Source organism: Canis lupus, chromosome 1 (genome assembly GCF_048164855.1).
Source record: "Canis lupus baileyi chromosome 1, mCanLup2.hap1, whole genome shotgun sequence".
Taxonomy (NCBI): domain Eukaryota; kingdom Metazoa; phylum Chordata; class Mammalia; order Carnivora; family Canidae; genus Canis; species Canis lupus.
In genome coordinates, this window is record NC_132838.1 from 74,647,503 (window position 1) to 74,672,624 (window position 25,122).

General features: G+C 37.7%; 1 protein-coding gene across 8 annotated transcripts in view; it reads right to left on the minus strand.

Moving 5' to 3' along the window:
- The window catches only part of NAA35 (N-alpha-acetyltransferase 35, NatC auxiliary subunit), a 110,125-nt gene that overhangs the window by 56,159 nt on the left and 28,844 nt on the right, over positions 1-25,122 (minus strand). For all 8 annotated transcript variants that reach the window (XM_072835587.1, XM_072835568.1, XM_072835562.1 and 5 more), the window contains 5 exons: positions 11,811-11,877; positions 11,686-11,729; positions 10,562-10,612; positions 9,840-9,923; positions 8,636-8,750 (listed from right to left, as the gene is read on the minus strand). In XM_072835587.1, the coding sequence (XP_072691688.1) occupies positions 8,636-8,750; positions 9,840-9,923; positions 10,562-10,612; positions 11,686-11,729; positions 11,811-11,877 (361 nt within the window). The remainder of the gene's footprint in view (positions 1-8,635; positions 8,751-9,839; positions 9,924-10,561; positions 10,613-11,685; positions 11,730-11,810; positions 11,878-25,122) is intronic.

Below are 25,122 nucleotides of genomic sequence, written 5' to 3' on the forward strand. Positions count from 1 at the left end.
ACCCCAGGTGCACACACCTGAGAATCAGCACAGCAGGCCCCTCCCTCGGAAGACCAGATAGAAGGACAAGGGAAAAGCAAGTTATTGACCAAGCAGCACTGGAAACTTCGAGGGGAAGTCGAGGGATTTACAGTATATAGAATCAGAGGATAGTCCCCCTTGTTTTTTGTTTACTGTTTGTTTCCCCGCCCCCCCCCCCCTTTTTTCTCTCTTTTTTTCCTTTATTCCAGTACAACTTGTTTTTGGCCACTCTGCACTGAGCAAAATGACTAGAAGGAAAAACTCACCACAAAACAAAGAATCTGAAACAGTACTCTCTCCCACAGAGTTACAAAATTTGGATTACAATTCAATGTCAGAATGCCAATTCAGAAGCACAATTATAAAGCTACTGGTGGCTCTAGAAAAAAGCGTAAAGGATTCAAGAGACTTCATGACTACAGAATTTAGATCTAATCAGGCCAAAATTAAAAATCAATTAAATGAGATGCAATCCAAACTGGAGATCCTAATGATGGTTAAATAAGGTAGAATAATGAGTGAATGACATAGAAGACAAGTTGATGGCAAGGAAGGAAGCTGAGGAAAAACAATAAAAACAATTAAAAGATCACGAAGATAGGTTAAGGGAAATATAAATGACAACCTTAGAGGAAAAATCTACATTTAATTGGGGTTCCAAGGACGTCGAAAGAGACAGAGGACCAGAAAGTGTATTTGAAGAAATCATAGCTGAGAACTTCCCTAACTTGGGGAGGGAAACAGGCATTCAGATCCAGGAGATAGAGAGACACCCCCCCCCCAAATCAATAAAAACCGTTCCACACCTCGACATTTAATAGTGAAGCTTGCAAATTCCAAAGATAAAGAGAGGATCCTTAAAGCAGCAAGAGACAAGAGATCCCTAACCTTTATGGGGAGATGTATTAGGTTAACAGCAGACCTCTCCAGAGACCTGGCATGCCAGAAGGGGCTGGCAAGATATATTCAGGGTCCTAAATGAGAAGAACAGGCAGCCAAGAATACTCTATCCAGCAAGGCTTTCATTCAGAATAGAAGGAGAGATAAAGAGCTTCCAAGATAGGCAGAATCTGAAAGAATATGTGACCACCAAAACAGCTCTGCAAGAAATATTAAGGGGGACTCTGTAAAAGAAAGAGGAAGTCTAAGGAAACAATCCACAAAAACAGGGACTGAAGAGGTATCATGATGACACTAAATTCATATCTTTAAATAGTAACTCTGAATGTGAATGGGTTGAATGACCCCATCAAAAGGTGCAGGGTTTCAGACTGGATAAAAAAGCAAGACCCATCTATTTTCTGCCTACAAGAGACTTGTTTTAGAAGTAAGGACTCTTACAGCCTGAAAACAAAAGGTTGGAGGACCATTTACCATTCAAATGGTCCTCAAAAGAAAGCAGGGGTAGCCATCCTTATATCAGATAAATTAAAGTTTATCCTAAAAACTGTAGTAAGAGATGAAGAAGGACACTATATCACACTTAAAGGATCTATCCAACAAGAGGACCAAAGGATCATGAATATTTATGCCCCTAATGTGGGAGCTGCCAAGTATATCAATTAATAACCAAAGTTAGGACAATACTTAGATAATAATACACTTATAGTTGGTGACTTGAACACAGTGAATACAATCAACAGGTATTCTAAGCACAACATCTTCAAAGAAACAAGAGCTTGAAATGATACACTGGACCAGATGGATTTCAGATATTTACAGAACTTTATATCCAAACGCAACTGAATACACATTCTTCTCAAGTGCACATGGAACTTTCTCCAGAATGGACCACATACTGGGTCACAAATCAGGTCTTAACCGATACCAAAAGATTGGGATCAGACCCTGCATATTTTCAGACCATAATGCTTTGAAACTAGAACTCAATCACAAGAAGAAGTTTGGAAGGATTACAAACACGTGGAGGTTAAGGACCATCCTTCTAAAAAATGAAAGAGTCAACCAGGAAATTAGAGAAGAATTAAAAGATTTATGGAAACTAATGAGAAGGAAGATACAACCGTTCAAAATCTTTGGGATGCAGCAAAAGCAGTCCTGAGGGAGAAATACATCACAATACAAGCATCCATCCAAAAACTGGAAAGAACTCAAATACAAAAGCTAACCTTGCACCTAAAGGAGCTGGAGAAATAACAGCAAATAGATCCTACACCCAGCAGAAGAAGAGAATTAATAAAGATTCGAGCAGAACTCAATGAAATAGAGACCAGAAGAACTGTAGAACAGATCAATAAAACCAGGAGTTGGTTCTTTGAAAGAATAAGATAGATAAACCAATAGCCAGCCTTATTAAAAAGAAGAGAGAAAAGACTCAAATTAAGACAATCATGAATGAGAAAGGAGAGATCACAACCAGTACCAAAGAAACACAAACGATTTTAAAAACGTATTATGAGCAGCTATACACCAATAAATTAGGCAATCTAGAAGAAATGGACGTATTTCTGGAAAACCACAAACTACCAAAACTGGAAGAAGAAATAGAAAACCTGAACACGCCGATAACCAGGGAGGAAATTGAAGCAGTCATCAAAAACCTCCCAAGACACAAAAGTCCAGGGCCAGATGGCTTCCCAGGGGAATTATATCAAACATTTAACGAAGAAACCATACCTATTCTACTAAAGCTGTTCAGATAGAGATGGAGTACTTCCAAACTCGTTCTATGAGGCCAGCATCACCTTAATTCCAAAACCAGACAAAGACCCCACCAAAAAGGAGAATTATAGACCAATATCCCTGATGAACATGGATGCAAAAATTCTCAACAAGATACTAGCCAATAGGATCCAACAGTACATTAAGAAGATTATTCACCATGACCAAGTGGGATTTATCCCCAGGATGCAAGGCTGATTCGACACTAATAAAGCAATCAATGTGACTGATCATATCAGCAAGAGAAAAAAATAAGGACCTATTGATACTCTCAATAGATGCAGTGAAAGCATTTGACAAAATACAGCATCCATTCCTGATCAAAACTCTTCAGAGTGTAGGGATAGAGGGAACATTCCTCAACATCTTAAAAGCCATCTACGAAAAGCCCACAGCAGATATCATTCTCAATGGGGAAACACTGGGAGCCTTTCCTCTAAGATAAGGAACACGAGAGGGATGTCCACTCTCACCACTGCTATTCAACATAGTATTACCACTGCTATTCAACATAGTATTAGAAGTCCTAGCCTCAGCAATCAGGCAACAAAAAGAAATAAAAGGCATTCAAATTGGCAAAGAAGAAGTCAAACTCTCCCTCTTTGCAGATAATATGACACTGTACATACAAAACCCAAAAGCCTCCACCCCAAGATTGCTAGAACTCATACAGCAATTTAAGAGTGTGGCAGGATACAAAATCAATGCCCAGAAACAAGTGGCATTTCTAGACACTAACAATGAGACTGAAGAAAGAAATTAAGGAGTCAATCCCATTTACAATTGCACCCAAAAGCATAAGATACCTAGGAATACACCTAACCAAAGAGGTAAAAGATCTATACCCCAAAAACTACAGAAGTGTTCTGAAAGAAATTGAGGAAGACACAAAAGATGGAAAAATATTTCATGCTCATGGACTGGAAGAATTAATATTGTGAAAATGTCAATGTTACCCAGGGCAATGTACACATTTAATGCAATCCCTATCAAAATACTATGGATTTCTTCAGAGAGTTGGAACAAATCATCTTAAAATTTGTGTGGTATCAGAAAAGACCTTGAACAGCCAGGGGAGTATTAAAAAAGAAAACCACAGCTGGAGGCATCACAATGCCAGATTTCAGGTTGTACTACAAAGCTGTGGTCATCAAGACAGTGTGGTACTGGCACAAAAACAGACACAGAGATCAATGGAACAGAATAGAGAATCCAGAAGTGGACCCTCAATTCTATGGTCAACTAATACTTGACAAAGCAGGAAAGACTATCCACTGGAAAAAGGACAGTCTCTTCAATAAACAGTGCTGGAAAAACTGGACATCCACGTGCAGAAGAATGAAACTAGACCATTCTCTTACACCATACACAAAGATAAATTCATAATGGATGAAAGATCTAAATGTGAGACAAGATTCCATCAAAATCCTAGAGAAGAACACAGGCCACACCCTTTCTGAACTTGGCCACAGCAACTTCTTGCAAAATACATCCATGAAGGCAAGAGAAACAAAAGCAAAAATGAATTGAGACTTCATCAAGAAAGAAGCTACTGCACAGCAAAAGAAACAATCAACAAAACTAAAAGACAACCTACAGAATGGGAGAAGATATTTGCAAATGACGTTATCAGATAAAGGGCTAGTAGCCAAGATCTATAAAACTCAACAGCAAAGAAACAAACAATCCAATCATGAAATGGGCAAAAGACATGAACAGAAATCTCACAGAGGAAGACATAGACATGGCCAACATGCACTTGAGAAAATGCTCTGCATCACTTGCCATCAGGGAAATACAAATCAAAGCCACAATGAGATACCACCTCACACCAGTGAGAATGGGGCAAATTAACAAGGCAGGAAACCACAAATGTTGGAGAGGATGCGGAGAAAAGGGAAGTCTCTTACACTGTTGGTGGGAATGTGAACTGGTGCAGCCACTCTGAAGAACTGTGTGGAGGTTCCTCAAAGAGGTAAAAATAGACGTGCCCTACGACCCAGCAATTGCACTGCTGGGGATTTACCCCAAAGATACAGATGCAGTGAAACGCCGGAACACCTGCACCCTAATGTTTATAGCAGCAATGTCCACAAGAGCCAAATGATGGAAGGAGCCTCGGTCCATCAAATGATGAATGGATAAAGAAGATGTGGTATATGTATACAATGGAATATTACTCAGCCATTAGAAATGACAAATACCCACCATTTGCTTCTATGTGAAGGGACCTGGAGGGTATTATGCTGAGTGAAATAAGTCAATCAGAAAAGGACAAACATTATATGGTCTCATTCTTTTGGGGAATATAAAAATTAGTGAAAAAGAATAAAGGGAAAGGAGAGAAAATGAGTGAAAATATCAGTGAGGGTGACAGAACATGAGAGACACCTAACTCTGGGAAATGAACAAGGGATAGTGGAAGGGGAGGTGGGCGGGGGAATAGGGGTGGCTGGGTGATGGGCGCTGAGGGGAGCACTTGGTGGGATAAGCACCCCACTTTATGTTATGCTTTATGTTGGCAAATTGAACTCCAATAAAAAAATTTTTTTTAAATATTTCTTATAAAGCTGGCTTAGTGGTGAGGAATTCATTTAACTTTTGTCTACAAAACTCTTCATCTCTCCTTCAATTCTGAATGGTAGCCTTGTGGGACAGACTCAGTTGCAGGTTTTTGTTTTCTGTTAGCACTTTGAATATATCATGCCACTCCCTTTGGCCTGCAATGTTTCTGCTGAAAAATCAGCTGACAGCCTTATCGGATTTCCATGGTATATAACTGTCTTTTGTCTTGCTGCTTCATAAATTCTCTTTATCCCTACTTTTTGTCATTTTAATTAGGATATGTCTTTGGTGAATATTTCCTTGGGTTGATTTTGTTGGGGAAATTTTGTGTTTCGTGGGTCTGGATTTGCTTCCTTCCCTAGATTCAGGAAGTTTTCCACACTATTTCTTCAATAATTTTCTTCCCCCTTTTTGCTCTCTTCTTCTAGGATCCCTATAATGTGAATATTGTTATACCTGAGAATATTGCTAAATTCCCTTAATCTATTCTCATTTTTCATTATTCTTTTTTCTTTCTCTGTTTGGCTTGATGCCTTCCATTATTCTGACCTCCAGGTCATTAATCTGTTCTCTTGCTTCCTCTAGTCTACTATTCATTCCCTCTAGCGTATTTTTAATTTCAGTTACTGAGCTCTTTATCTCTGATGGCTTCTTTTCTGTATTACATCTCTTTGTTGAGGATTTCGCTGAGATATACCACTCTTTTCTCAAGTCCAGTGACTATCTTTATGATCATCACTTTGAATTTCCTATCAGGCATATTACATATCTGTTTCACTTAGGTCTCTTGCTGTGATTCCATCCATTTCTTTCATTTAGGACATATTCATCCATCTCTTCATTTTGTCTAACCTTTGTGTCTGTTTCTATGTGTTAGAAAAGTCAGCTGTCTCCTACTCTGGAAAGTAGTGGCCTTATGAGAAATACCTGTGTGGCAGTCAGTTGGGTGTCCAATTCTTGGTTTCGTCTAGGTCGTGATCTTGGGGACATGAGATGGAGCCCGACAGCGCTCGATCTGTGAAGGCCTGTGTCAGGCTCCATCTCAGTGCAGAGTCTGCTTAAGACTCTCTCTCCCTCTACCCTCTCACCAAAATAAATAAATACTAAAAAAAAAAAAAAAAAAAAAAAAAGAAGTAGTGGCCTTATGAAGAGGCCCTGTGGTGCCCTGCAGTACAATGTCCTCTGTTCACCAGAACCTGGTGCTTCAGGGTCTACTATGTGTGTTGTGTGCGCCCTACTGTTGTGACTGCGCCATGTTTACCTTCAATCGTCTAAATTGGCTCTCTCTGTCTGCTGTGGGCAGGGTTTGGTCCCTGTGTTATTTATGGGCCAGTCTGCTGCCTTGGGCTTGATTTGGGTCAGACTAGGCATTTGCCAGAGCTGTGGTCACATAGTACTCAGACCACTTTACCTGTGTCATCCCCTTAGCATCTTGTTGGTGGGTTGGGGCCTGCTTTCAGATGCTATGTATGTCCCCAACCCACTGTGGGGCTACAGTTGGATCAATGTGTGTGATTTCTTGCCTTCTCCCCAGGGCAGGAGTCACTCTGAGGGGTGCTAAACCCCGTTGGGGATGCTTGTACACTGCCATGCTTGTGTTGCCACTTTAAATGAACTTCAATTGAGGATGTATTAGATGGGGGTGGGTATGCAAGTGAATGCAAGGAACAGCATGCAGTGTTAGCAACGTTTGTGCCAGTCTGATGTGGTGATGTAGTAGCTTTGGGAAAACTGTAAGGGGTGTGTTGGAGGGGTCTGAAGAGCATGAGGGTGGGATGTGCTCTTAACAAGTTAGGTGGAGAGTGCACCACTGGTTCCCATTGGTGTGCTTCTCGGCTGGGTAGGTGGAAAGGGAAATGGCACCCATCTGTTCTTCTGTTCTTAGAGAAATCTCCTAAGGATTCCTGTCCCTGCAGCACACTTCCAAGCCCAGAAAATAAATTTCATTTCAAGATTAGAAACCATCCCCTTACCCAAATAAATTCTCAAACTGCTGCTTCTATGCTTTATCTCAGTGGGATTGTCATGCGGTCTCTTGAAAGGCAAAGACTCAGTTTCCTATTGCCCTCTACCTTAGAGCTGAGCCTGATGGCTTTTAAAGTTTCAGGCCTTAAGCACCACTGATTTTAAAAATGCAAGAAGTTGAGCCCTTCTGGATTTCAAAGCCAAATATTATGGCAATTCATCTTTCCAGTGTAGGTCCCTCATGCCTCCATGTGGGGTCCACTCCTCTTCCCTCTCTGCTACCTTCAGTGTTCCTCACTCCTGGAGATAGCTCTGGGAGTCAGGTTCAGTTTCTGACCGTGTCTTTGCCCCTCCTACCCTCTTCCATGTGGCTTCTTCTCTATATTTAGCTGTGGAGAGTCTTTTCTGCCAGTCTTCAGGTTGTTTTCTGGGTTATTTACACTGATACGGGTGTTATAAAGTGTATCTCTAAAATAAGGTAAGCCTAGGATCCTTCTACTCTGCCACCTTTCCCGGAATCCCCTTAGTCCCTTGTTTTAATGGAACACATATACCAGTAATACCTTCAAAAACTTCTGGGAGATTAATTTTGAGACTTTAAATCCTAGTATTATTTTTCTTCACAATTAAATGACAGTTTCGAACTAGGATTCAAGATTAAAAACCATTCTTCCAGTCAAATTCTGAAAATATTGCTCCATCCTCTTTTAATCACAACTCTGAGATATAATTAACGTATATCTTACTAGAAGTGTACAATTTAAAATATAAATATCTCTTTATAATGAATTTTAAGAATCAAAATTGCTATATATTATCTAAAATGTTAACTCCGCTGCAACTTATACAACAAAGGTACATTATTCTTTCATTTTAAGAAATATTTCATAAATACAATCTACCACCAATGTGCCAACTCTGTAGAGAAACACAAATAGGACAGTTCCTGACCTGAAATATTGTCATGAAAGGACAAACAGGTAAACAATCATAATATGATGTACTAAAAAAATGTTATACAGAGGTATGTATGAGTGCAAGGAGACCACAGAGGGTATAGGCCAACTATTCAGGAAATACTATGTAACTGAAGAGATGATGTCTCAATGGAGTAAAGGAAGAGGTGATTTAAAAAAAAGAATGTATTGCTTACATTACAGAATGATCATCAGATATTAAATATTCACAGCCCAAACCATAATAAACAGAAGATAGTCAAGTTTTATAGTCCAATTTCTGGTCTATAATAAATTTTAAAGGAAAGCATAAACACTTTATATAAAAGTCTATGGACTTAAACATTCCGAGGTCCAAACAGATGGACTTAAAAGAAATTTTAGAATAAACCAAACTCTATACATTCTAGATGGGTAAGGAAAAAAAGGAAGAGTAAAACAATTACCTCCTTTTGTAGTATCATTCTGAGCCTGGATGCCATGATGCAATGAATTGTGAATGGCAGAAAGAAGATCTGCTGCTTGAACCATCAATTTTTGAGCTTCTGCAACAGCACTGGTCTAGCAAATAAATCACCAAAAACATTCTTACATATTCTTTCACTGAAAGATATACATTAAATAGGAAAATCCTATAAACAATAATGAAATTAAATGTTATAATGACATCGGTTTTCACAAACTATTCACTTATTACAGGATGCTCAGATCCTGTTAGGATAGAAATGTTTTTTTTCCCCATTTCTGTTCTGGTAGGAGCCATTTAAAAATAATAGGAAACATCTTTGGCTTATTCTTTGTCTTATATTTTAAAAAAAGAAAGGAAAAAAACTGAGTTGCAGTCAAATGGAAAATTGCAACGTTTCTACTATGCCATTCATTAAGGTGAAATTTAAAAAGCAGGAAAAAAGAGACTTAGAAGTTAGATCAATTGTAAAAGGTTGGATCTCTACTCACCACTTCCTAATTATCTACAAATTAGTCTATAATTGATTTAATGCAAATACACATGAAGAAAAAATATTCACCATCTAGAGCTTTTTTGGTTCTACACAAATCCAACAGTTAATTATTGAACTGAATGAAAGAAGTCTACCTAAAATTCTGATTTTTGCTTTCTCCTTTTCAATTCACAAAGTAGGACTATACACAAGCAATTGCAGTTTCTATTATTGTACCACTAATATGTAATATAAAACACTATTTTAGATATCAACAGATATGGATATGTTTAGAGTAGAATGTAAATTCCTGTGACTTTTTGAGAAAATTATCTAATATCTCTAAAATATATATGAAATATATATATATATTATATAAACTATATATGAAATATACCAAACACCGTATATGTGTGATTGGAGGTGTTTCAATGGAAAAGTTTCAGAACTACTTGAATAATGCACCATTCATTGTCAGTGGCTCAGCAACTGAGCATCTGCCTTTGGCTCAGGGCATGATCCCAGGTCTGGGGATTGAGTCCCACATCAGGCTCCCTGCATGGAGCCTGCTTCTCCCTCTGCCTAGGTCTCTGCCTCTATCTGTGTCTCTCATGAATAAATTAAAAAAAAAAAAAAAAGCACCATGTCCTGCTTTCTCTCCTGCCTCCACAAAAAGTTCACTGAAATAGATTACAGTAAATGTTCTTACCTCTTTCTTAGTAAAGGCTATAAGCACTGTCAATAACACTCGAGTGAATTTCACCCTGCTGAATACTGCTAAACACTGCTGGTGCTAAAAAATAAGAAAGGACTAGAAGTTAAAAGATGCAAAGTCTCTTAAAGGAATTTCATTTTAAAATATAGTGTTATAAGTCCTAAATTTCAAAGCTAATAACTTACTATATTACAAACACCTTCACTAACAGTATTTTAAATGCCTGAAAAATGAGCTGCAGAAAATAAAAAGTTTGTTCTATTGAAATAGAAACATAAAGCTCTGTATCAATGGGATGGACTTTTCCTTAAAAAGTTAGACTATTATCTCAAAAACTAATTTAATTAGCATTTTAAATAGAACTGATAAAAAGATTCTTTAAGCAGCATCAGAAAATTACAGATCTCAACAAAGATTCAGTACTTTTCATACTGTCCAAGTTCTTGAGTTTTGCCAAGTTTTGACATATCATCTGTAAAAAATCATTTTCTTCCTACCTCACAGGAATACTGAAGAGCTTTGAAATAATGAATTTGAAAGAGTTGTATTATCTTTCTATCAAAAAAAGTACAAGGGAAATAAAATCCCTTGCAATGTCCAATTTTTAAAGAAATACCTTAAAAAGGGCTTCCATAAATTATAACGCAGTTCATAAAACTACAACATTAAGAGGTAGACTTCTCTCATATTATCTACCAGAAAATAAGTTCAATTACTTCCAGTTCAACTTCTGGATCTCTTTCTTCTCCTTGTCGACTTCGAGTACTCTAAAATTTTAAAAAATGTGAATTAAAATAAACACAAATATGTAAAAATACAAGGTAAAGTGCTAAACCTAATTTATTGAGTACACACAAGAATCTATTTTTAAGAAAAATATTTGGGAGAAAAAAGCTGTATCTAGTATTTATTTTCCTCCTATTAATACTATATACAGAAAGTTCATTTTGATATAAATTATAAAGATCACACAGAAGAGTAAGGTATTAAAAACATCAAAAGCAAAAGAATGAAATAAGTACATGACACATCATATTGTTTTCTTTTTAAAAGGACGTATTAATTGAAAGTCTTGATATTCTCAATACTAACCCTGTTTGAAAAAAACAGTAACCTTTACAAAAATCACATCATAAAAATAAAATCATGTGGTAAGTGCTGACTGTTCCACACTAACATGCAAAACCTCTTGTAAAGCATAACTGTAACTGGCTACTTTGACAACTGTAGGGCAGCAGTACAGGAAGATATGGCAGAAGATTCGGGAGCGAGCCCTGCGCTGCCACTCCCTAGTGGCAAGCCCTTCAGGAGACTCAGTTTACTTAACTCTTTTAAGCTGTATTTTTCTCACCTAAAAATAGGACACTATATGCATTTTATTGCCTAATTCGCTGCTTAATTATAAACATCAACTATTTATGGTAACAATAAGGTGGTAATATAAAATTGCTTTGATAACCATGGTTTTCAGCAGATTTGGGACACGACCATTTACTGAGGTCTTCTACTGTGCTGCAGACCTTGTAATAGCTATTGAAGAAGACAGTCCTTAACTTTGAGGAACTTAAAATTCTAGAATATTATGCTATTCTTAAAAGAGCATACTATAATTCTAAAACACTGGCAAAAAAATGGTTAAAATTTTAATACCTGAAAGAGACATTAATTCACCAGAAACAACTTCCTGTAGCTGTCCTCAAATTAATTGCAAAAAAGGCACAGCATATAGAAAGGAAGCTGTTGGTCCTCCTTACACTTGGTATTTGTAATTAGCTAAGGTAACTTGACATTTAGAAGAATACAAAAATCCTATACCAAAACAAAGAGAAAAGAAATATACCTTTACTCTTCTTTGCAGGTCATCCTCCACATCTTTTAGCATGCCTAAAAAGAGAGATGATGAGTTTAAAGAGGAAATATAAATCCAAATACAAAACTTGTGAATCATCGTATAAATTGTTTTACCTGTAACTCGAAGGTCTGTCACACTGTTAGCCATTTTAAATCCATATGTCATTGACTGAAAATCTTCCTGTACAGGAAAGGAATAATTAGGCCCTTGAGTAGTAGCAAAACTTTTCATTATATTTCTCTTACAAAATCACTATTTGCTAACACGAACACAGTAATGAAATGTCATCTGCTTGTCTAAATACTGCTATCATATATCCATGCTTTCCCCAGAGTATCCTTAAAAACACCATATTCTAATGCTATCTCTACCTTTAATCATCTGTTCTTAAGGCAATTTAAATATACTTGGATGTAGTATGCTAACTTGCAAAATAAGGTTAATGCTAATAATATCAGAAAACAAAAATTCCCACTTACAAAGTATTCTCACTTTCCCAAGTGAACAGTAAATACACAGTAATTACTGCTAGATAAGGTTGCAAGATTTAAACAAGACTTTTGCTTCAAAAATTATCATATGCTTATTTACACACTGTTAGGCCACAAAAGTTAAGCCTTCTCAAATAGAATTACTCAGTGATAGCAAAAGCATACTTCCACTTCGGCCCCACTGTAAAGAGAAAATTATTCATACATGGATTCCCACCTACAAAGTCATTTAAAATTTACTGCTGAGACATTAACAAATTAAGTAGTTTGCTAGACTCACTTTAAAAACTAAGTATCATTTGGCTGATTTGATTAAGTCACAAGAGTCTATTAAAGGAATGTTTCTGTTATAATTCTTATAAAAATGTATACAGAAGCCTAATATAATGGAATAATAGGCATATATCTATAGCAATGGCCAAAACTATGGCAACATTTCTGTGGGTTCTTAATAAAAACATCAGTGAGAACATAATCCAGATCATATACTATAATACATGTTACAAACAGAAAGGGAGAAAAAAAAAAAAAAAAAAAACCAATGTCCCTGGGTTCAAAGAACTGATGTTAGTTGTATTACAGGACTCATAGGATTGAGTCTTTAAAAATCTCAGGTTGTGTTACAGAGCTATAAGCTTATCCTCTAGGTAAAGTTTATACTCTATCTCTACTAGGCCACCAAATAGGACTCTCACATTTTACACATCTAAAAAGGAACTCTCCCAGCGTTTACCATGTTGCTAAATGGCACCTCCAACCACCCAGTTACTCTGACTGAAAACCTGCCCCACAATTCCACTCGTTTTTTTTTTTTAAGGATTTTATTTATTTATTCTATTCATGAGAGAGAGAGAGAAAGGCAGAGACACAGGCAGAGGGAGAAGCAGGCTCCATGCAAGGAGCCTGACATGGGACTCGATCCCAGGACTCCGGGATCACGCCCCAGGCTGAAGGCAGGCGCTAAACCGCTAAGCCACTCAAGGATCCCATTTTTTTTTTTTTTTTAAAGAGAAAGAGAGAAGGCGCACATGTGCAGGGGAGAGGGAGAAAGAGAATCTCAAAAAGAGAGAGAGAGAGAGAGAATCTCAAGTAGACTCCACACCCAGTGTGGAGCCTGATGCAGGGCTCCATCTTAAGACCCTCATCATGACCCGAGCCAAAATCAAGTTGGACACTTAACGAACTGAGCCACCCAGGCACCCCTCTCGTTTTTCCATGCCTTGTATCCAACCATCAGAAAACCCAAAAGGCTCGACCTTCAATTTCTCACCTAAGCATAACTCTCACTTTTCACAATTCTCTCTACTGAAGTCATCACCCTCTCTCACTTCTATAGCTGCTTCCACACAAGTCCCTCCCTTCCATGCTTATCCCTGCTATAATTTATTCACTGCCAGAAGCCAAAGAGATTGCTTTAAAATAAATGATTTCACATCATGTCTTACTCAGAACCTTTCAACTGTTTCCCTGCTCACAGGAAAATCCAGAAACCCACATGGACTGAGGCCTATCACCAATCACCATGCAGCCCTGGCCTCCCTTCTCCAACCTCATTCCCTTCCACCTACAATTCTTCACCTTCAATGCATTGTCACACAGGCCTTCTTGTCATCCCTTGGACACATCAAACAGATTCTCTTCTCAGGACCTCTATACTTGCTACCTCTCCCCACAAAGAGTTTCCTCCTAACGTTTTCAGGGCCCCATCCCTCCCTATATTATAGCCTCTGTTCCAATGTCAATTCCTCATACAGAGGTTTGCCCTATGCATTCTCTTTAAAACAGCACCCTCCACCATTTTACATGTGCTGTCTCTGCTTTACTTTTCTTCACAGAACTTAACAACACTTGACATTATATATTTGCTTACTGACACATTATCTGTCCCAAGGAATGCAAAATCAATGATATTAAGTCTCTGTTGTAGTCACTGCTTTATATCCAGGGCTTAGAATTGTACTTGCCACAAAGTACCATTAACAAAAAAAAGTCAAATGAATGATGACCTACTGTATGGCAGAGGTCATCTTCCTAAGTAGATCAGGTTGGCTACAAGATACCTGGGGGAGTGGTAAAGACTGTGGCCGACTAGAGAATGCACACGTAAAGGAAGCCAGCTGCTACTTACCTTATTAAGTAATGAATGCAAGGCTAACGTTTTTCAGAATATCTAATTTAATGTAAAATTCTCCAATTTTTAAATGTTACTAAATTTTTACAAATCAAATAGACCAACACTGTGAAAACAAAACACTTACCTTATTAAGTAATGAATGCAAGGCTAATGTTTTTCAGAATATCTAATTTAATGTAAAATTCTCCAATTTTTAAATGTTACTAAATTTTTACAAATCAAATAGACCAACACTGTGAAAACAAAACACACCAGTATGCCCTACTTAAGCACTGCTGTCCAAGAGGAGTCTAAGGAAAAGCATTTACGTCACAGAGTATCATAGGTCTGTGAAATAAATAGTATTCTCAGTAACAAGAACTTAATCCAAGTCATTGGAGGACTGAAGCAGAGGAGTTCTATAAACAGATGCTACCATTAAAAGAGTACTCTTGAAACCCTGTAGATTCAACAAGGACAAAAGTCAACATAAAACCAGGGAGACCAGATACTGGACACCACCCAACAATGCAAGCAGGAGCTGATGGTGATGTGATGAGATTATAAGTGATGAGAAGTTGCTGAAATCAGGATATATTGAAAAGGTAAAGCCAACATGATGTGCCAATGAAGTGAATGTGGGGTATGAGGTAAACCGTGCAATCAAGGATTATTTTTAGGTATTTGGTCTGAGGAACTGGTATATGATGGTACAATTTATTGAGATAGGGCAGATTTTCAGAGGAAGAGGTTTAAAGGCAGAGATGGAGTACAATTTTAGTATGTTAACGTTTATAATTTTTTAGGTATCCAAGTGAAGATTTCAGGCAGGCACTTGTGTGAGTCTGAAAATCAGGGGAGGAATCAGGACTAGAGGACACTGACTGAAGCAGAAGATACAGAGGAGCCCAGGAATAAGTCCCAGCATCCAGAGAAGCAAGCACAGGAAATAGGTTAACCAGTAAGGAAGATAGAAACCAAGAGACAGCTGTACCAGGAAGACGAGGAGAGGTCAACTGTGTAAAATGAGGCTGATGGCTGGAGAGGGAGAGGGGTGAGAACAATGGATTTAGCAAGACAGTTATCTTTAAGGAGCTTGTTAAGACTAGCTTCTGTGCAGTTGTAGAAAAAGAATGACCAATAGAAGAGGGTGAGAAGAGATAAAAAAAAAAATAAGTAAATATTTATAGCTCATTCAAGAAGTTTTTTTTGCATAGGGTAGCAGAGAAATGACACTAGATAAGGAGCCATGGGATCCAGGTGATTTTTGTTTTAAATTGAACGATATTTAAGCATGTTTATATGCCAAAAGAATAACATAGTAGGGAAGGAGACACTAATAATGCATAACAAAGAATGGTTAATGACTGCAGCAGGCCAGAGACAGAATCTAGAACACAAGTGGAAGATGAGCTTAGATGGTCAGGGGAACTGCATTTTCACAAGATAGAAAGAAGGCAGATGATGTGGGTACCAACACAGGTTAGCAACATGTGATTGTGAGAAGATAGGGCACTTTAACCTACATCTGATTCCATCTAATATTTCATTAAGGTACAAAGAAAACACAGAAAAGAGGGTTGTCAATAGAGGTTTTGTGAAGTAAAATATGTGGAGAAGTCACTGAGAGGCTGTTAAAGAAAGTTTACCACAGAAGTGTTGTAGGATAGGACTGTCCCTAGTGCTGAGTGCCCATCTGAGATTTGCAGTCCTAAAATTAAAGTGAGAATAGACACACAGATGTGGGTTTTTTCTAGCAGCCTTCTGCTGTTTGGGTGCAAGCAGCAAGCAGGCAGATGGTTGGGATTTTGCCATATAAGTGACACATCATGAGACAAGAGGGGCAAGGGAATCAAGGGTGTTTGAGAAAGAATGATTTTACCACTGGACCATGGACACAACAGAAGTAATAGAGAAAACTAAAGGAGCAGCATCTGGAAACTGGAGGTCTCTGTGGAACTGAAGGATAGCAAGAGTAGGGGAATCAGAGTAAGGCAGCCAGAAAGTAAGTGGCAGCGAGCAAAGGGTAGTATTTTTTTTTTTAAATAAAGATTTTTATTTATTAGAGTGAGAGAGTACAAGCAGGGAGAGCGGCAGGCAGAGGGAGAGGGAGAAGCAGGGAGCCCAATGTGGGGTTCAATCCCAGGACCCTGGTTTCATGACTTGAGCTGGAGGCAGACAGTTAACTGAAAAGGATAGCAGTTCTGAAATCAAGAATTTGGAGGTGTGGATGAGTAAGGAAAATGTTCTCCTTATTCATTTCTGAACCATTTTCAGAACACAGAATGTACCCAGGGGTACAATGGCAAAATACAATCACAGCCACTATAGAGCCTATTATCCACTGAGAGGATGAGGATGTCCTGAGAAATAAAGCCCCACGTTCTTTATTGTACTTTACAATGTCTTTACAATACTTCCAAAATGTAACTGCAGAAAGTTATCAGGGGTATTCAGGGTCCTATAAAACACAGCATTTAAAACAATGCATCTCCACAAGGAAATCTGTAATAGTAAAACATTTATAATCATAACTGTAGCAGAACACTCAATATCAGCATTAAATGTGATTCCAACCAAACCAGTGATCTTGATTGTACTAATGTAATATTCTAAGAAAATAAAATTTTTTCAATCCCTTCTAAAACAAAAATTACAATATATCAGTTATCATTCATTACTACTTTAAAAATTTATTTCACTGATAAAATACTTGCATAAAGATTTCAGGTGCTCCTGAAATGACTTGATCCATTCACCCAAATCTGAGTGCATTCAACAGACCAGATACTGAGTAACACAGTAAAGCTACAAGTAAGGGTAAAACATGCCCACAGATGATTCAGATTAAGACTTCAAACAATTTAAAATGTCCATTAGTAAGTGGCTTATACTTTACTGAATATACACTGGAATACAAATGATAGTAACAACTAACATTAAGTACTTACTATGTGCCAGACACTGTTCTAAACGTCTTACTTGTATTAACTTCATTAATCCTCACAATAACGCTCTGAGGTAGGGACTATTACAAACTACATTTTATAAATGAGGACACTGAGGTGTAGAAACTTAAATTCCCAAACACCACAAGCATATAAGTGACAGAGGAAGAACACAAACATAGGTGGTAGCAATCCCCAGAGACTGTACTTTTTAAACTTTTATTTTGAAAAAATTTCAGAAGACAAAAATAGTATAGAGAGGTCCTAAATTCCTTCCCCATAATCATCAAATGATAACATTTTACCATATTGCATTATCATTCTCTATACTTCTTAAACATTTGAGACTAAGTTATAGATTGTGATGTTCCTTCACCTCCAAATACTCAGTGTGATTTGCCAAAACCATAAATCATTCTCTTACATACCCATGGTACAATGATCAAATTTGGTAATTCATGTCGCTTTAATGTGGAGCATTTCCTTGGTCCTTATCTTTCATGCCCTGACATTTTGGAATAGTATAGGCCAAAGTTATTTTTAACAACTACATCCCTCAATATAAGTTTGCTTTATGTTTCTCCAAAATAAAATCCAATTTATGCTATATTTAATAGGAATATCACAGACGTGATGCTGTGTTCTTCATGGAGCATTCTCTCTGAATGCTGAAGGATGTTGAATTGTCCCATTATTGGTGATATTAAGTCTGGCCATTTAGCTGAGGTGTTATTTGCCGTGTTTCTTCCCTATAAATGAATCATCTTCCCTTTGTAATTAGTATCTTATGGGAAGATACTTGGAGGGTAGGTACAAATCCAGTGCTCATTATACTTTTGCTTACTAGTTTTAGTATCCTTTAACAATTCTTGTCAGAAATAACTATTCAAAACCTATACTCTTAACATGATGCTATGCAGGCCAATAAAAAACAATGAGGTAGCTCTCTACCTACAATATACTGGTACATACAGAAATCTATTTTCTATTGTCTGTGGAAAAAAGTTGCAAGTATTTTACATAATTCCATGATGTTTAGTGAAATACACATATATACATATTACAGAAAATATCTGGAGAAATACATGCCAAATGGGTAACTGTTTACTCCTTGCCAGGCAAACCAGAACCTTTATAGTTTTATTTATTACCTTAAAAATATGCTTGGTTGCAAAAAAGAGGAAAATTCAACTACAGTGACTTAAGTGATGCATACTTACTTATGTCATGCCAAATAACAGGAATATCAGAAATAATCTTTCAAAAAAAAAAAAAAAAAGAAATAATCTTTCTTCTTCACCATCCTAAGCTCTAAGGCAGTCTTAGATTTACATGTTTACAAAAAGAAGCAGGACCTACCTCCAAACATCACATTCACGTTCAAAATAAATGACAAGTGCTCGCTTCGGCAGCACATATACAAAATAAATGACAAAAGAAGGGGTGGGCCATACCATTATTACTCCAAGTGGCATACTACTGAGAGTAGAAGGGGATGCTATTAATAACTACATCAGGATAAAAGATGCCAAGTAGGACTGTTCCATGTAAGCCAGTATGTAGGCACCAGCTGTAACAGAAGAATGTGCTAAGAAGGGCAAAGAAGAAAACTGAAGTCTGTATGGGCAATTCAGGAGGTGGAGATCCACATTTGAAGATAAGTAGGACTTTATCCTAAAAAGGAGAAAAAGCATAAGAGCTAGAAAGAGCATCCTGTGCAAAAGCATGGGATAATGAAAGAGAATAGTGTACTCAGGAGCAGCTGAACAACAATAAGCCACAGGGAGAAAAAAGATGAGTAAAAACACCCAATGATATCTGTACCATGTATCACAATGAGATGTTGGCTCACACCTCTAAGTGTGATCATCAACAAGGTAAGAGATGACAAATGTTGATCCAGATGTGGAGAAAAGGGAGTCTTTGTACACTGTTGGTGGGAATGCAAACTGTTTCAGCCGCTATGGAGAACAGTACGGAAGTTCCTCAAAAAATTTAAAATATAACTACCATATATATGATCCAGCAAACCCAATTCTAGGTATATAGCAAAAAGAAATGAAAGCAGGTAATGAAGAGACCTATACAACTCCCATATTATTGTAGCATTGTTCACAATAGCCAAGACATGAAAACAACCTAAGTGTCCTCCAATGGATAAATGGATAAAGATGTGGTGTATATATATGCATATGGAGTAGAATACTATTCAGCCATGAGAAAAAAGGAAATTCTGTCATTTGCAACAACATAAATAGACCCTGAGGATAACATGCTAAGTCAGAGAAAGACAAATACTGTATGTTATCTTTTACATGTAGAATCTAAAAAAAAACCCAAAATTATAGAAGCTAGTAAAATGGTGAGTAAAAGCAAATAAAATGGTGAGTGGAGAGTGGAGGAACGGGAGAGATGTTTAGGGTACATATCTGCAACTAGTAGGTAAGTAAGTCCTAGAGACCTCATACACATATAGGGATTGTAAACAACAAAACTGTATTATAAACATTAGCTTGCTAAGAGACTAGATTTTAACTGTTCCCAGCACTAAGAAGTAATGATCATTATGTGATACAACAGGTGTTATGGCTACTACTGCAATTATATAGCAATATAAATGCATCATATCAATATGTTGTACACCCCAAACTTACACAGTGGTGTATCTCTAACATAACTCAATAAACGAACAACAAAAAAGATGAGCAATAAAGTTAGAACCAGCTCACGGGAAGTGTTACTCTAAGGGTTTTAACTTTTATCATGTAGGCAGCAAAAATGTTCAACTTCTGGTTAAAAACAGTACTTCCATTACACCTCTTAAAATCATACTAAAGATGACACTAGAGGAATTAAAAAGTTTGAATCCCAAAGGACAGAGAATGGAGTACAACAAACAAAATACGTAAGGCAATTTTTGGAAAATACAAAGTAAATGGACAAAAAGTAACTGACTTAGGTGAGTGGAAAAAGCTAAACCGATGCCCTTGGAAAGCAAGGATGAAGAAAGCGTTCAAGAATTAGAGGTATTAGGGGCACCTGGTGGCTCCAATTAAGCGTCTGCCTTTGGCTCAGGTCATGATTCCCGGATCCTGGGATAGAGCCCTGCACTGAAGCTCCCTGCTCAGTGGGGAGCCTGCTTCATCCTTTCCCTCTCCCTCTCCTTGTGTTCTGTCAAATAAATAAATAAATAAAATCTTAAAAAAAAAAAAGGGGATCCCTGGGTGGCGCAGCGGTTTGGCGCCTGCCTTTGGCCCGGGGCGTGATCCTGGAGACCCGGGATCGAATCCCACGTCGGGCTCCCGGTGCATGGAGCCTGCTTCTCCCTCTGCCTGTGTCTCTGCCTCTCTCTCTCTGTGACTATCATGAATAAATAAATAAAATCTTTAAAAAAAAAATAAAAAATAAAAATAAAAAAAAAAAAAAATAAAAAAAAAAAGGATTAGAGGTATCAGACACCTTTGAAGGATGAGGTGTGGCTCTAGTAGCTGGATGTTTAAGGAAGGAGCTCTTACTCTCCCCTCCCACCCGCAGCCTGAACAGCAAAGCAATACATGCCTGTCATTACAGGTGCAGAATACCCAGCAGCACCTGCCCCAATGCCTGGCACATGCTAATTAAACAAATAACAGTATCAGTAAGGATAGGCAAACTTTTCTTTAAAGAGCCGTATAATATATATTTCATGCTTTGCAAGCCATGTGGTAAAATAGAGAATATTATGTAAGTACTTATATGACTATTTAAATGTAACCATTTAAAACACACATAAATGGGGGCCATATCGGGGGCTCAGTTGGTTAAGTGTCTTCCTTCTGCTCAGGTCATGATCCCAGGATCCTGAGATGGAGCCCTGTGTTGGATTCAGTGGGGAGTCTGCTTCTTCCTCTCCTTCTGCCCTTTACCCCCCTGGCTCATGACTGTGCTCTCTCTCTCTCTCTCTGAAATGAATAAGTAAAAAAAAAAAATAAAAAAAAATCTTAAATAAAAATTCAAAAAACATTCTTTGCTTAACGGCCATAATAAAAACACAGGAGCAGGCTGGATAGGCCTATAGGCTGTAGACTGCCAACCTTTGTTTCCTAGGACTTTCTGAGGGTTTAGATGTAGGGTATGAGAGAAAGAGAAGAGTCAAAGATGACTCCAAGGTTTTTATTCTGCACAACTAGAAGAACAAAGCTCTGTTTGCTGAAATTGAGAAGACTACAGAAGGAAGAAATTAGGAGGCAAGGGGAAAATCAGCAGCTCTATTTTGGAAATGTGAAGTCTGAGATAGACGTCCAAGTGGAAAATGCAGAACAGGCAGTAGCATATGTGAGTCTGAGATTTAGGGAAATCTATAAAGTCTCAGCTGAGGATACAAACTTAACATTCAATAGCAGAGACAGAATTTAAGACTATGAAACTGCATGAGATCATCAGTGGAATGAGTATGGAGAGATGAGGTATAAAGACAGGACCTGAGCCACACCAATGTTTAGAATTGTGCTGACCAATATGGTCATTACACAGCCAATTAAGTAGAGAGCATTTGAATCAAACTGAGACGTGCTGTAGGTGTAACATAGAGACCACACTTAGAATATTTGCTACAAAAAAATATAATTTTACATCTCATTAATTTTTATTTTAGTTAACATACAGTGTATTATTAGTTTCAGGATAGAGTTTAGTGATTCTTCAGTTGCATATAATACCCAGTGCGTATTTACATCAAGTGTGTCCTTAATGCCCATCACTCAGTTATTCCATCCTCCTATTCATCTCCCCTCCAGCAACCCTCAGTTTGTTCCCTGTAGTTAAGAATCTCTTGGGGTTCCTGGGCAGCTCACTGGGTTAAACATCCAATTCTTGATCTCAGCTCAGGTCATGATCTCAGTCATGAGATCAACCCGCACACTGCATTCTCCATTCAGCACAGCTGTCTGCTTCTTGTCCTCTCTCTTCAGCTACCCCTGCTTGTGCATGCTCTCTCTCTCTCTCTAAATAAATCCTTTAAAAAAGTCTCTTATGGTTTGCCTCTGTTTTTACCTTATTTTATTTTTCCTTCCATTCCCCTATGTTCATCTGTTTTGTTTCTTAAATTCAACATGAGTGAAATCATATGGTATTTTTTTTTAAGATTTTATTTATTTATTCATGATAGACACAGAGAGAGAGACAGAGACACAGGCAGAGGGAGAAGCAGGCTCCATGCAGGGAGCCCGATGTGGGACTCGATCCTGGGTCTCCAGGATCACGCCCTGGGCCGAAGACAGGCGCTTAAACCGCTGAGCCACCCAGGCTGCCCAATCATATGGTATTTATATGGTATTTGTCTTTCTCTTTCAGAGAAATTGTATTTCACAATACACACTAGTTCCATCCACATCGCTGCAAATGGCAAGACTCGATTCTTCTTGACGGTGGAATGATATTCCAGTGTGTGTGTGTGTGTGTATATATGCACAGGTATATGTTTATACATATACATACATATGTGTATATACACACACATATCTTCTTTATCCATTCATCTATCAATGGACACCTGGGCTCTTTCCATATTTTGGCAATTCTCAATATTTTATAAATGATTATATATCAAAATATTATTTTAGATACACTGGACTACGTAAAATGTTAACAAAAATTTCACCCACAGACTACTAGAACATTTTAAATGAGTTAAATGGCTTGCATTCTATATCTATTGGACAGTGTTGGTTTAGAAAATGAGATGACAAACAAGAACAACCAGTGAGGCAGGGAACCAGGGGAAAAAAACCATCTTAAAAAGAGAAAATAATTTGTTTCAAGGATGGATTTCATGTCAAAAATCCGATGCCTGATTAAGTTTAAGACCAAACATTAATCAATGGGTTTAGCATCACTGAGGTCTTAGATGACCAAGATGATGAAGTTTTGGTGGAACACCATTCAAAGTCTGACTGGAGAGGATTCAAGAGAGAATGGACATCTCTTAAGGATTCTGGCTAAAAAGAACTGAGATATGGGAGAGAAGCTGAAGTTATGTTATGTGAAGAAATGGTAACATACTAATGGGAATGATCCAGCAGAGGGGCAAATTCATTACGCAAGGGACAGAGGGTAGAATTGCTAGAGGAATATTTGTTAATATAAGACAGGTTATGGGATCTAATGTACAAGCAGAAGAGATTGCCCTCATATAGGTTCATCTAGACAAAGAGAAGGGTCAAAGAACACAGGGCACATGTGCAGGTAGGTGAGATGACTTTCACTTATTTAGTACAGTAGAAAGGTAGGTTGGCTTCAAGTAATGATGGTACAACTGTTAGAATTCTGAGATGGAGTGTGAATGACCCAGGGAAGGGCACTTAAGGCCCACTTGGAAGTACGTGGTGGTGAAATGAAAGTAGACCAATCAGAGTGCAATCAACTGCAATCAACTGAGGTGTGCAAGTGTAAAGGCACAGCAGATAGAGGGCTGGACTTAACTAGAATTGAGGTACAATAGGCAAGAGAGGAAGAGAGCTGCAAGTATAGGTAAGGGAGCAGCTGTAATGAAGGAAGATAGTTTTAAAGTTAGAAAAGAGAGTCAAAAGGGTAACGACAATAAGAAGGTAATATAAACTGGAGTCCATGTAGGGGTGAATTGTAGGAGTCAGAACACAAGCAACATAGAAACAGGTGGTGGTCTGTGAACAAAATACTTCAAACTGAAATTAGTAAAGGGTTGCGATGACCAAGTCTAAGGTATAGTCATTAAAAAGAAAAATCGGGGATCCCTGGGTGGCGCAGCGGTTTGGCACCTGCCTTTGGCCCAGGGCGCGATCCTGGAAACCCGGGATCGAATCCCACATCAGGCTCCCGGTGCATGGAGCCTGCTTCTCCCTCTGCCTATGTCTCTGCCTCTCTCGCTTTCTCTCTCTGTGAATGAATGAATGAATGAATGAATGAATGAATGAATGAATAAATAAATAAATAAATAAATAAATATCCTAAAAGCTTCCACAGAGAAAATATGGGTCCATATAAAGGATCGGGACAGCAACACTGAAATTAAGAGTCAGTGGAGTAATGTCTAAAAAATTTGGAAGAAAATAGTTTTCCATTCTAGAAATCTATCATGACCAAACTTTTAAACAAGTGTGAGGGTAGGGAAGACATTTTCAGACATGCAAGTTCAAAAAACAATTCCCTCCTGGTCTCCCCATCGAACTGGAGATGCTGTACCAAGCAAAGTAATAAACTAAGAACAATAAGGGTATGAAATCCAGATAACTAGAAATCTAACAAAAAAGAAAGGGGAATGGAATTCCCAGGAGAATAGTGAAGAGACCCTGGGATCACAGCTGTACAGTGGATGTAGAAGGAAACTGATCCAGTCTGAAGCTAAAGAACAAAGGAGCTAAGGTGAAGAATTTCAAAAAATATATAAACGGACAGACTAACTGATATATTTCATAATAATGGGAAGAGAAGAATATGGGAGAAGCTCACAGAAAACTAATCAAATTAAAAAAGAGGAGGCAGTTATCACCTTCAAAAAAAATAAAAATTTTTGAGAAAGAAATGTACACTTACACCACTTTGGTTCATCTGTCATTAGTATTTATACAATCATAGTAATGTCAACACTGAATAATGATTTAACTAAAACAAAATTACTATTTGGGTAAAACAGGGAGTAAAATGTGAATGCTGGTTATATGCTAAAAATGTGCTGACATATCCTACCTAAAAATTGCTAAAACTGTATAAAATTGTTTATATTAAAACAATTATATAAAATTTTTTTATATCTAGAAATGTGGAGATAGTGGGAAAAAGCTAAATATAATTTCATATTATGGAATGTATAAGAACATAATTTTTCATTTTACATCCTATGGCCTATTTGATTTTGCAT